The sequence below is a fragment of the Gigantopelta aegis genome, chromosome 10 (genome assembly GCF_016097555.1).
Source record: "Gigantopelta aegis isolate Gae_Host chromosome 10, Gae_host_genome, whole genome shotgun sequence".
Lineage (NCBI taxonomy): Eukaryota > Metazoa > Mollusca > Gastropoda > Neomphalida > Peltospiridae > Gigantopelta > Gigantopelta aegis.
In genome coordinates this window covers 56,518,715-56,532,979 of record NC_054708.1, presented here as the reverse complement: position 1 = coordinate 56,532,979, position 14,265 = coordinate 56,518,715, and the positions used below count along the sequence as shown (strand labels likewise).

At 37.0% G+C, this 14,265-nt stretch overlaps 1 protein-coding gene across 1 annotated transcript in view; it reads right to left on the bottom strand.

Moving 5' to 3' along the window:
- LOC121384191 (putative N-acetylated-alpha-linked acidic dipeptidase) overlaps positions 1-9,097 on the bottom strand; it is a 36,678-nt gene extending 27,581 nt beyond the window's left edge. The window contains exon 1 of the mRNA XM_041514462.1: positions 8,785-9,097. Coding sequence (XP_041370396.1) covers positions 8,785-9,023 — 239 coding nt within the window. The 5' untranslated portion in view covers positions 9,024-9,097. The remainder of the gene's footprint in view (positions 1-8,784) is intronic.
- Positions 9,098-14,265: the final 5,168 nt, after the last annotated feature.

The following is a 14,265-nucleotide window of genomic DNA, read 5'->3' as shown; positions in this document are numbered from 1 at the left end:
ATTGTGAAATGCAATTTTTATCAGACAGTTGTCCATATGTTGAAATACAAACGTTAAATATATTCTTAATAATGTACGCTGATGATATGGTACTTTTCTCCGAAACTCCAGGCGGATTACAATCAATGTTAAATTCACTTGCAAATTACACCCAAAAATGGGATCTTACCGTCAATACAAATAAAACAAAAATAGTTGTCTTTAGAAATGGGGGAAAAGTAAGAAAGAACGAGAAATGGTCATATAATGGCCACCAATTAGAAGTTGTAGACGAATTTAATTACCTTGGATTATTACTTCGTTTCAATGGCAAATTTAATAGTACACAAAAAAGACTTGCTGAACAAGGACTCAAAGCCCAATATTGGATAACAAATATCTGTAGTAAGAATTTGTTTAATATTGAAACAATGTTAGCCGTGTTTGATACTTATGTCAATAGCGTTCTTAGTTACGGATCTGAAGTCTGGGGTTTTCACTCAGCTCACGATATTGAGAAAGTACATATACAATTTTGTAAAAAAGTATTGGGTGTGCATAAAAGAACATGCAATTATTTTGTTTATAACGAATTAGGGCGATATCCTTTAGCAATTATCAGAAAACTTAGAATTTTTAAATATTGGATAAAGCTTAGTAGTACCAGTAACTGTATCTTAAAAGCTATATATGAGGAAATGTATCAGTACGGAGATACCTGGTTAACGAACATTAAACAAGAACTAGATACGCTTGGGCTAAGTTATATGTGGGACTCGACCAATATCAATTCTAGTTTTTATGTCATAATAAAAGAACGAGTATATGATGTTTTTAAGCAAAATGCCTATAGTACAATAAGGACATCGCCAAAGGGATTGCTATATCAGCACTTATTATTAAATGGATTTACTTTACAAACCTACCTTACAAAACCAATAGAATCTCGCAATTTAAGACAAATAACAAAAATGAGAATTTGTGCACATAAATTAAATATTGAGTCTGGTAGGTATAAAAATATCGAAAGGGCACAAAGAATATGTACTTTATGTAACTGTAATGAGATTGAGGACGAATTTCATTTTATCCTTCAATGTCCAAGATACGAAACTTTAAGAAAGAAATTCATTAAAAAATACTACTTTAAGCATCCCAGTACTTTGAAATTAATACAACTCTTATCAACCGGAAAACAATAAAGAGATAAACAACCTAGGAAAATATTTATTACAAGCAAACAGAACTAGGGATCAACTATTACTGGAAATAAACTAATATGTTCTCATTTTATCATTACCCTAGCCGCTGAGGATAACCTGTAAAATAACTTATCTTTATTCTGTTTTGTTTTTTCTATTATATATGTATGTTTGTGTGTTTGGGTGTGTATTTGTGTCTGCGTGTGTGTGTGTGTGTGTGGGTATGTGTGTGTATATATGTATATATGTAAGTCACTCTCCACCATTGTTCCGCACTATTGTATATATTAATGTTTGTTCATTGTTATAATGCTGATAAGTTGAACAACTTAAAGCAATAAAAGAACTTGAACTTGATTAGCAAATGTTAACATTACCGGCATTAGAAATTATTTTTGTACAATGGAACCTTTAACCACAACCCATCAATATTTACCATGGGCAAGCACACATACTACATATATAGTTTCGTGCTCAGGATTAGGTGATTAGAAAATGTCTTGTGGGGAACATTACATCATATAACTATCATATCGTAAAACTGTCGCATATCTACACTGTAGTTTGGCTACTAACGGATAATTATATAATACATCTAACACACCAAACCTGCTATGTGTGTTTGTCCAAATGATTTAAATATTTACACACTGATATGTAAATGTTGACAGCGCTAACACCAGCTGTGGTTATTCATGCAGCACGGCGATGACAGCTAATCTTTCATCAACGCGACATAAAAAGATACATCATGGCAAATTTATCACGTTAATACCTTTAACATATGAATCAGGAAAACCTATTACCATAGGGGGCGGGATGTAGCTCAGTGGTACAGCGCTCGCTCGATGCGCGGTCGGTCTGGGATCGATCCCCGTCGGTGGGCCCATTGGGCTATTTCACGTTCCAGCCAGTGCACCACGACTGGTATACCAAAGGCCGTGGTATGTGCTATCCTGTCTGTGGGATGGTGCATATAAAAGATCCTTGCTGCTAATCGGAAAGAGTAGCCCATGAAGTGGCGACAGCGGGTTTCGTCTCTCAATATCTGTGTGGTCCTTAACCATATGTCTGACGTAATATAACCGTAATTAAAAATGTGTTGAGTGCGTTGTTAAATAAAACATTTCTTTCTTTCCTATTACCATGGTTAAAGAGACAAGCTGGTTTTACTATTCTGTTTTGAAAGAAAGAAATGTTTCAGAGGCGGATCTGGGGGGGGGGGGGGGGGGCAGGGGCCCGACCCCACTACATTTTGTGAGTTATAATTTTATTATATATTAATTTAAAAAACATTTACGATCATTCTCCAGACCTCCCCCAAAGTTCCCTTGGCATTCCGCCTCATGTCATTGGGGCCCCACCCTAAATGGATTTTCTGGATCCGCCACTGGCATAAAGGCACTGGTCAGTGAAGGCGATCACCTCTGTATGGGATCCTATGGATACCATGGGAAGTAAAACAAATATATTTTGTTTAACGACACCTCTAGAGCACATTGATTTATTAACCATTGGCTATTGGATGTCAAACATTTGGTAATTTTGGCATATAGTCTTAGAGAGGAAACCTGCTGCACTGTCCATTAGTAGCAAAACGTTTGTTTGTTTTGTTTAACGACACCTCTAGAGCACATTGATTTGTTAACCATCGGCTATTGGAGGTCAAATATTTGGTAATTTTAGCATATAGTCTTAGAGAAGAAACCTTCTGCATTGTCCATTAGTAGCAAGGGATAGCACATACCACGGCCTTTGATATACCAGTTGTGGTGCACTGGCTGCAACGAGAAATAGTCCAACTGGCCCACCGACGGGGATCGACCGGAAACTGACCGCGCATCAAGCGAGCGGTTTACCACTGGGTCATGTTCCGCCCTGGATACTATGGAATGCACGCACCAGTGACACCGGCGAAATGTTTAAATGCATATTTTTCATGGCCAATCATTGTCTGTTGTTCTATTACAGATGTCTACATAAAATAAGTACAGTTTACATATAGTGATAGAATGTCACTTGTAATTGTGTCATGTAAACATGAACGCTTATGTAAACTTGCTTGCGACTGAAAGTGACAGACCCTAGTTTTTAAACACTAAGGCATATTTTTCAATATTAGAACTGAAATTATACTTAGATTTTATTGTTTAGATTATACATTTCCGTACGTTCGAGGTGTTTCTGGTTATCCTGGTGTTTTTAATATTACAAAATACATTTTTCATGTTTTTTAAAACGCACGTACGTATGAGAAGTAACGGCTATGGAGTCGAGTTTTAGTCTATTTTTAAGCGTATTTCATCGTTTCAGTGTCATATACTCTTGTTTCACTCTGTTGTAACTATCGAAATGTGTTAATGTTTGTAGATTAACAAACGTTCGTGGGGGGTTTTCACGGGGTGAAACTAGGGTCTGCGACTTTAAAGGAAGGGACAATTATTAAGGCATATGGTCTGGTATGCATATTCAACGACATATAATGCACATTATTGCTTAATATCAACAACTATAATCTTGTAGTTAATTAATAAAACGGTTAAATGTGACGGCTATTATATATAACTAAATAATTCTGTGAAACCCTTGATTAAGTACACTTTCCCATCTAAAATCACAAAACTGACCAATTACGTAGTCCCAAAGAAAAGAAAATTATCACTTGTGTATCGTGAGTGGTCGTTTTGACACCAACGTACCCTACCAATAGGCCTAATAATATGCATTTTTTCTTTGGATTTTTTTACGAGAGAAAAATACTATAACCCCATTTCGTTCTATTAATGCAAGCTGAAATATATTTATTTAAATAGTTTATTATATTATCAATATTATATTATATTATATTATTATTGTTTTACAAGTCAGGTTGATAAAAGCGAAGCGTCTTGTCGTAAATGACTGCCTTTGTTTATACACTGTGCATACTGGAGTTGGTTGGAGCTGACGTCACTTCGCCCCAAGCTAGAATTCCTGAAGCATCGGAAACAAAAAAAATGGCTGCCCCCAGTTAGCAGGAATAATCACGGTTTTTAAAATTAAAATTACGCGTTTTTCATTTCTTAAAATGTCAATATGTGTTGACATTCCGGGTATGCGTCTTTCCAATGCATCAGGTTCATTTTGAGTTGACCCTCCCTTTAAGATGTAAACTGAATACATTGTGTTTCTTACAATGTTGAATTCAAGTGATGTTAATACTTGACATGTTGACACTGGAGATTTTTCATGTCTTTCTTTCTCGCATCTCGCAATGAATGTGGCAAGGCGGATCCTTGTATACCAATACACATGAATATGGATTTCTGATATGGCTGTATCAAAACATGGACCTGAATTAACAAGTAACATTGTATATAGAATATATTTTCTTGATTAGAACTATGTTTTACCTTTTAAAACAGTTGAAGTTTAAGGTCATACTTTTTCATACCTCGTCATGCTATTCTCTCCAAAATGTTGGTTAAAGGTTGAAGTTTTTGTGTTTGTTGTTTTTTGTGTGTGTTTTTTTTTTTTTTTTTTTTTGGGGGGGGGGGGGGTTATTGACACCACTAGAGCACATTGACATATAACCTTAGAGAGGAAACCCGCTACATTTTTTTCCATTAGTAGACAGGGATCTGTTATATGCACCATCCCACAGACAACTGGATAGGACATAGTACCGCTTTTGATATACCAGTCGTGGTGCACTGGCTGGAAAGAGAAATAGCCCAATGGGTCCATCGATAGGGATCGATCCTTGACCGACCGTGCATGGGACGAGCGTTGCAATAGCACTGGGTCCCATCCCTTGGTTTTATTTTTTAAATAATTACGTATACAACAAAACTTACATAGTGAGTTAAATGACTATGAGCTACAATGTTAGTAAGACTAGGAATATGTTGGATATGTCGTTGCCAACACCATCATGAGGGGAGGGGGGAGGGGGGGGGAGGGGGGTGTCACCCACACTGACTTTTAGGCTACTCATGCCATGGAACGACATACAAATATAAATGTTGTGGGTGAAAAAAAAAAGAGAGGTATATTTTGGGGACGGTGGAAAAATACATTTAATATCTAATTTTAGTTGTTAAAAAGTATCCAGTATTATTTAGAAAAAGAAATTGTTACAGTGACACGAACTCCAGCACGCACTATCGTAAGAAACTCCACAGTGGAATGTGTTTACTTGGTGAGTTATATATCATGTTTACTCTCCCTGTTAACAGGTCTGATGGTTTTCGCGGACCGTCTTGTTTCGTGTGTTTGTTGTTAGTTCTATCTCTTACCCGCATCACATAACAAAACATCTGACCTCTTCGCTGAATCAATATTTGTTTAAGAAGTAAGTGAGCTCACAAAAGGAGCATAGGTTTTACAACATGACGATATAGAATTATATACTGTCATTCACTAGAAACGCATCATATGCGATGATATATTCGAAATAAAAGTGAAACCGAAACAAAACACGTGCATCGGTGTACAGTCAAGCGAGACATTTGCGAGTTTGTGTTTCCAATGATATACTTAACAGGCACGGTGGAGCTGGTGGGTGGGTGTGTGTGTTTGGGGGGGGGGGGGGGGGCTGTGTCTAGATTAATTTTATTTGTATAATACACCAAGACAGCGTGCTTGAATCTTAATTAGATATAAACACGAAAATAATTTGAAATGAAATGAATATAGAGTGCAGGAAATTGCATTTTAGGAAATCTAGTTTTCAAAATTTTACGGGCTAGCATATCCCCAACGCCCCTAGAAACTTTGCTTTACGACCTTGACGAACGCTTTCATGTAGGATAAAAGGCGGAGAGGTTGGGTTTGGGAGGCGTGTCCCTCTCTTGCAGACGGTGAGGCAGATGTGTTTCCCCTTGAACCATTTTCAAAGATATCTACTTTCGGGCGATATTGTCAGAATATTAAACAGAAAGAACACTAAAATATGTACGTTTATGTACTATTCACGTGAAAACTAGCACACCTAGAATTTTCCGCAAGTTGCCAGTCGCTATTCATTACAATAATCAGGGGGCCAGAGCCAATAAAAAAAAAAAAAAGAAAAAAAAAGAGTATCCGGAAAGATATACTTTTGTATCTTATATTTTCTGAACCGACAGCTCAATGTGGCCCTCTGACTATAACTTGCAAACTTATATTACACTAGCTTTTGCAGCTAACGAACGCAGATACCTCGACATCAATGTGCAGGATCTAGCTCAGTCGGTACAGCGCTCGTCTGAGGTGCTTTCACTGTAGGATCGAACCGCCTTGGTGGACCCAATCTTGGATTGGGATTTACCTGCCCCAAACAGTGGTATATCAGATTTCTTGGTATGTGTTGGCCTGTCTTTGGTGAAAGTGGCGTCACCTGGGGCAGGGATGCAATGGATCCATGCCCCTCTACCCCCAGCCACTTGCACAGTTGTTATCAGTTAGTACTAAATATAACAAGGCACTTCAAACCAATGAGTTATTTAAACACGACAGAAGACGGCCTACTTCTGATCATCATCATCAAAAAAAAAAAAGACCTCAAAAGGCATATCTGAATTTTGTGAAGAACTACTTCCTGAACCGGACTATATTAAGCTGCTACACAACAAATGGTGCTGTGTTGCCTTAAGGGCAGGACTAGCCCAGTAAATCGTTCACCCGATCAATCTAGGATAAATCCCATTTGGTCGGCACATCTGGCTGTTTTTCATGTATGTGCTTCACAACTGTTGCTTGTATGATGTCTACCGGGGTTTTTTTGTTGGTTTTTTTTATTATTGTTAAACTTTGAAAATCAATGTCAGGCTTGTTTTTTGAAGAGTATAAATTAAGTATAAATGAATGAATGAAGGAAGGAAATGGTTTATTTAACGACACACTCAACACATTTTATTTACGGTTATATGACGTCGGGCATATGGTTAAGAACTACACAGATATTGAGGGAGGAACCCCGCTGTCGCCACTTCACGGGCTACTCTTTTCGGTTAGCAGCAAGGGATCTTTTATATGCACCATCCAATATACAGGATAGCACATACCACGGCCTTTGATATACCAGTCTGCACTGGCTGGAGCAAGACATAGCGCAATGGGCCAACTGACTGGGATAGATCAAAAACCGACCGCGAAACAAGCGAGCGCTTTACCACTGAGCTACATCTCGCCCCCTATAAATGAATGAATGAATGTGTTAGGCCTCTTTACATAGCAAGTTCATACATTGTTGTCCTGAACTCACACGGCAGCCATATCCGCTACTGACATTCTATTATGTTTCTCTTATTCGCGTGTGTGACATTTACATATAACCCTGTCCATGTTGACGTTACTTTTCGCGGTTAGTAAATGATGTCTGTTAGCTCTTTATGTATATTCAGCATCAAGTTCCAGTGTCAGCAGTGTAATTTCATCTTGATGGTTCTGGCATCAACGAAAAACGTAGCATTAGTATGGCAACGCGTTTCTGGTGGATTTTAATATACTAGAATAGATAATACACTGGACTTGATTAGCATCCTGTCAAGCGTTTTCTTTTTCCTAATAAAAGTTTTGTTTACATATGTCACCTTGGTTAATCTATAAATCTATAACACATTTTGGATCAAGTTATAATAGATTTAAACAAGAGTCTGTGACGATACAATGGGGATATTATCCTTTATTAAAATAGACAAGACCTCGACTCCGTAACCGTTATTTCTCAGAGGTACGTGCGTTTTTTAAAATATGAAAAATGCGATTCGTGGCATTAGAAGAATCAAGATGATCAGACACTCTTCGGTAACACGGAAATGAATAATCTAAACAATAAGACATCTATACAACGTCTGATTTCAATTTAAAAACCAAACAAAAACATACCCGGCTCTAATAGAGGACAAATACGCTGTAGTGTTTAAAACAATATGATCTGTCATTTTAAGGACATTAAACAAACAATACTATTAAATAATTTATATTAGTGAAATTTTAAATGAAGATCAAACATATATACATGAAATTTAATTCATTATCGTCTGATCTCGATATTTTGTTTGAGGCAATTAAAATAATCTAGCGTCATAAATAACCCTTTGTTGTTTTAAAAATAAATGTGCATTTCATTTCAACTTATTTTCGTGCTTATATCCAATACATTTCAAGCATTGAATAGTTAAAACTCGCTCTAGGTGGGAGCCGGTACCGGGTTGCGAACCCGGTACCTACCAACCTTATGTCCGACGGCTTAACCACAACACCACCGAGGCCGGTGATGAAGGATAAAACAAACGCCATAACAGATCAAGCGTCCGGTTGGTCGTAGAAAAAAGTTAAAGTTAAATTTGTTTTAACGACGCGACCAGAGCATATTAATTTATTAATCATCGGCTGTTGGATGTCAAACATTAGGTAATTTTGACATGTAGTTTAAAAGAAGAAACACGGTACTGCCTACGAGTCGTGCAGTGTGGCGACAAATATAATGGGTGGTAGGTGATTACGCTAATGGTCCTAAAACAGAAACACTGGTTTAAAAAAACTCCCAAAAAACAAACAAAATAACAATTCTTACAACAGGACGGCACATGCCACACTAGTGTGGGAAAACGATACGATCTCACGTATCATGACTTACCTAAGATATTGTTCTATGTTGGTGTTTTTAACTTCGTTAATCAACACGTCTGAGATCGCAGGGTCGCCGTCCGTTATAAGACGATCGGATATTCCCGGCAGAAACACACCATTTCTCGAATCAACAGAAGGGCACGTTGCGAATCTTCCAATAAGAATTCCCACAACAAACCCAATCACTATGGCAACAAGTGAAACAATTAAAACCTTCCTCATCCCAGACGACTGTTTAGTGGCCATTTTATTATCCTTGAGGTGGTCGGGTAATGCGAGAGTATTTCCAAGGCCTGGCGAGATACCGTTAACAGCTTGAAGTGTACGCGACTGTACGCGGGTACCAGCCACTAATAGTCCAGCGAGGTAACCTGCACGCGGTACGAAGTTTGAATGGATTACCAGACTGCATGTGATAACAGATGGTTATCTGACACCTTGCAATTTCACACCTATATATATATATATGTTTAATACTTGTATAGATTCACAGCGTATATATATATATATATATATATATATATATATATATATATATATATATATATATATATATATATATATATATATATATATATATGTTTAAAGGGACATTCCTGAGTTTGCTGCACTTCTTAAGATGTTACTGACTAACAGAAACGTTTCAACGATTGTAATTAATTATCAAATATATTTTTTCTACATAAAATATTAGTGGCTGTATATTAAACGTGTTTCTGGTCGTTCTAATATTTGTACTAGGTTAAATTTCATCATATTTCCTAAAATATTATTTTTTCGTACGTACGAAATTATTTGAAGACAAAATCCAGTTTGGGCTTCTTACAAATATTAAGACGACCAGAAACACATTGAATATACAGACACTAATATTCTCAACAAGAAAATATATTTAATATGTAAGTTTAATCGTAGAAATATTTTATTATTCGGAAACATCTTACAATGCAGCAAACTCAGGAATGTCCCTTTAATACTTGTATAGATTCACAGCGTGAACACGAACAAAAACCCCTAAAATACGTAATATATCAATATATCAAGGCCGTACCCTCCGGGTGTGGGGAGGGGGGCAGGGAGGGGGCAATTGCCCCCCCCCCCCCCCTTGAGAATCTCACCTTTTTATTTTACTCCAGAAAATAGCATACACATCTCAGGGTTTAATTTGTATAGTGTTTTAGAATTGTGGAGACATTGATTTTAAAATGTGTGTACACCATACACTATACTCTTCGAAAAAAGAAGGGGAACCTGAAATATTAATGTTAATATCAACTTAGACCGAACATTCTTTACTAATATGTCTGTGGTCAAAACGTGTTTATGAACACACCGAAACACATTCAACAGTTTGAACGTGCATCACGCAGTTGCCCCTTACACGTGCGTGTGGTGTCATTCTCGATTTTGACAATTTCCAGGAAGGTCCATAAATCACTGTGGAACATTATTTCTGTCAATCTGTTTTCATTCTGTTGATCATACAATTGTTATTGTTTTGCTTTTAGTCATTTTTATTGTTTGAATTTGCGATTTACTGATAAAAAACCGTAAACTTTCAAATTTCACTTCTGACCCCAATCGTCCTTCAAGATCTTTGGTGGTCATAAAACCTACTGTAATACTGAACTACCGGTTGTAATGTTTGCCCAATTAATTCACTATTATCATATAACCATTCCCCACAGCTAATATACCTTACAATTTTGGCAATTATAAGTTCCCCTACCTTTTGTGAAGAGTATATACCGGGGTGTTTTGTAAAGGTAGTTTGTCTTTCGTCTAGGGGCATTTCGCTGTAAGTATGGCAGAATATGTGTGAGGGTAATTTAAGCTAGTTTGCAGCAACGTTGGGAAGGGTTGTTTTACTATTATCCTGTTCAATTATTTAGACCCAAAGTTTTTTGCAAATGTTACGTTTATTTCCTATTCGATATTTGTTTTCTTTGCATTTACATGAAAACAAACCCAAACCCCGACAGGTTTTATATACAAATCATCATATAAAATGCACGAAGTTGACTTAATTCCACTTTTTAAAAATCTCTGTGTCGTGTGAATGCACGTTATTTCTCCTATAAATAACTACGGTCATTTGCATATCAAAACATTGGGATCTGAGGCTACGTGAAGGCCATTATAGCTTGTTTCACTAAATCAAGGTTATTATTGTTTTGCAGTGTGTAACAGCATTGTCTAATCTTTCCGTTAAACATAAATGTAAACAAACAGAACATGTAACCCTTTCTTGTAGTTGCATTATATTTAATAAATTTAGCTAATGTAAACACAACTGAGGTGTAGCACAGTAATAAACACAAATCACCTCACACACCGCAGGAATGTGCTTTCCAAATTTATAAATAAATTTAATGCAGGGCCGGACCCAGAAGACCGGGGGTGGGGGGGGGGATAAAATGTCAAAGGCCACCAACATCAAATAATAATAAAAATGTTATTTAATTTGCCTCTAAATTGGGAACTCATACGTATATATATATATATATATATATATATATATATATATATATATATATATATATATATATATATATATAGTATTTAGGGTGGTGCTAGGGGCTGGGGTTTGGGGGTGGGGTGTTACATTTGTAATGCGAAAAACCAAAGGGCTATTGTTCGGACTCGTATGGGTTCAACCACTTTTTCATCCCGCAGACACAGCCCTGAATGTTCAAAATACGATAGCATTGCTTGGTCAATAACATCATTATTTCGATCTATGACTGCACGTGCTATTGTAGCAATGTGTAAACCACGTAAAATACAAGTTAGGTAGGGTATATAAATTCATTGAAAATGTAGTAGTCGACATTCTTGTTATTGTTATTTGAGGAAAAATATGGGTAAATCGAAAAACACTTCAGTTGATGTAAAATTGTGTATTAAGAACGTTTTCCATTATTTTGAAGATGAATATCAGCGCGGTAGACCTAGGTATGCTTCTTATCGAATTGTCGATCGAGTTGCCGCTGCACTTAAAGTTTCGGTTTCAACAGTAAAAAGAACTGTGAAAAATCTAAGCTCTACGAATCCAAGCACAGAAATCACTGTTTAAAAACGCGACCGAAAACTCATCGATTTATTTGATAAAGATGTTTTTAGACGACAAGTATACAGATTTTATAGAGAGGGCGAATTACCTACATTACATAAGATTAACGTGGCTTTAAGGGAGGAATGTCGAATCAACATATCCATATCAACTTTACGAAGAACACTCCATGACCTCGATTTTAAATACCAACATGTGTCTACAACCGGAAAAGTGATTTTCGAGGACGCCAATATATCACACAGGAGACTGTCCTATCTCCAAGAAATATCCAGTTTACGAGAACAGGGGTATTTAATAGCGTATCAAGATGAGACCTGGGTGAATGTCAACCACACAACATCCCACCACTGGACAGATATCCACCCGGGCACAAGTACTGCCAATCACCTGCCGAAATCAGACGCTGCTGATCGAGTTCCTAAACTTTGTTCGGTGACTGGGAAGGGAAAAAGACTTTTTATTTGTCATGCTGGCTGTGATAAATATGGATTGATAGATGGCTGTGAATTGATCTTTGAGGCTAAAAAAACAGACGGAGACTATCATGGTGAGATGAATCATGACAATTTCATCAAATGGTTTGAAGAACAACTTATGCCTTCTCTACCAGAACCTTCTGTTATCGTCATGGATAACGCAAGCTACCACAACAAATTAACTGAGATTACACGATGTCCTGCACTAAACGCTAAAAAGGAAGAAATTCAGTCGTGGCTACGAAACAAAAATATACCTTTTGAGAGTAACATGACAAAGCCAGTTCTTTATGAACTTGTGAAAAGTAACAAATGTGCAAAGCAATTTGTTACTGATGGTATTGCTGAACGCCATGGGCACTTGTGTCTAAGACTGCCGCCAAGACATTCTGAACTCAATCCGATAGAACTGATCTGGAGTCAAGTCAAAGGGCACATAGCTCGTCATAATGATGGTAAAATGACCACGGTGCGGAGAGAACTTGCACATGCATTGAACTCTGTCACACCTACACACTTCTCTGACGCTGTTAAACATGTAATAAAGATCGAAGAAGATTTTAGAAAACAAAATAGTTTTATAAGAAATAAAATACCCCCTGTGATAGTCCCCCTTAACGAAGATAGTGATGAAGAAATGAGTTCGTCGACTGATTAAGTTATTTCTCCATACCCATCAGGGGTATTACTTTAATGTATGCATGAACTCTTTAACACCAAAAACTATTTATTTCCATATCATTCACTATCAAACAACCTAACAACCTATAAACTAATCGACTAGAAATGCATATAGACTACACATACATACGAGAGAAATGTTTATTTAACGACACACTCAACGCATTTGATATACGTTTATGTGGCGTCAGACAAAACGGTTAAGGAGCATTATGACAGTGAGAAAGAAACTCGCTACCGCCACATGGGCCACTGTTTCCGATAAGCAATTTTGATAAGCAATAAGGGACGTTTTATATGCACCATCCCATAGACAGGATAGCACATACCACAGCCTTTATACATCAGTTGTGGTGCACAGGCTGGAACTAGACACAACCCGATCAGTCGACCTACCATGAGCGAACGCTTTACCTCTGAGCTACGTCCCGCTCCATATACAAAAGAAGCCTTAAGTGGGGTTGGGGTTGTGCAGAGGGTCACACCTCCACCAATCGCATGCATACCATATTCTTCTCTCTCTCTCTCCCTATAACCATAGATTAAAATATGTTGAGTGCGTCGTTACATAAATGACGTCTCTCTCTCTCTCTCTCTCTCTCTCTCTCTCTCTCTCTCTCTCTCTCTCTCTCTCTCTCTCTCTCTCTCTCTGTCTGTCTGTTTCTCCCTTCAGCGCGCGCGCTTGTGTATTCCAGAATATAATTATAATATTTGATACATATTTTTTTTCAAACTGAGGGTTTGTCACTTGAACTCCCCACCTGAATCCGCGCCTGCTTCATGTTTACAGATATTTTCTTAAATATAGGTCATACTACGATTTGTGCGGATAGGACGATAGAACCGAACATTAATTTGAAACGCACTATAGAATGATGCTTTTGATATGCAAATGACCTTAGTTATTTATAGGAGAAATAACGTGCATTCAAACGACACAGAGATTTTTAAAAAGTGGAATTAAGTCAACTTCGTGCATTTTATATGATGATTTGTATATAAAACCTGTCGGGGTTTGGGTTTGTTTTCATGTAAATGCAAAGAAAACAAATATCGAATAGGAAATAAACGTAACATTTGCAAAAAACTTTGGGTCTAAATAATTGAACAGGATAATAGTAATTGTAACAGCTGGAATCAAGTAACTTAATATCTCTGTGTGATAAATATATCATTGTAGTACGAACTGTTTTTTTAATTTATAATGTTAGTTTAGCGGGTTTCATTTCTTACAATTTCGGTTCATTACAGATAC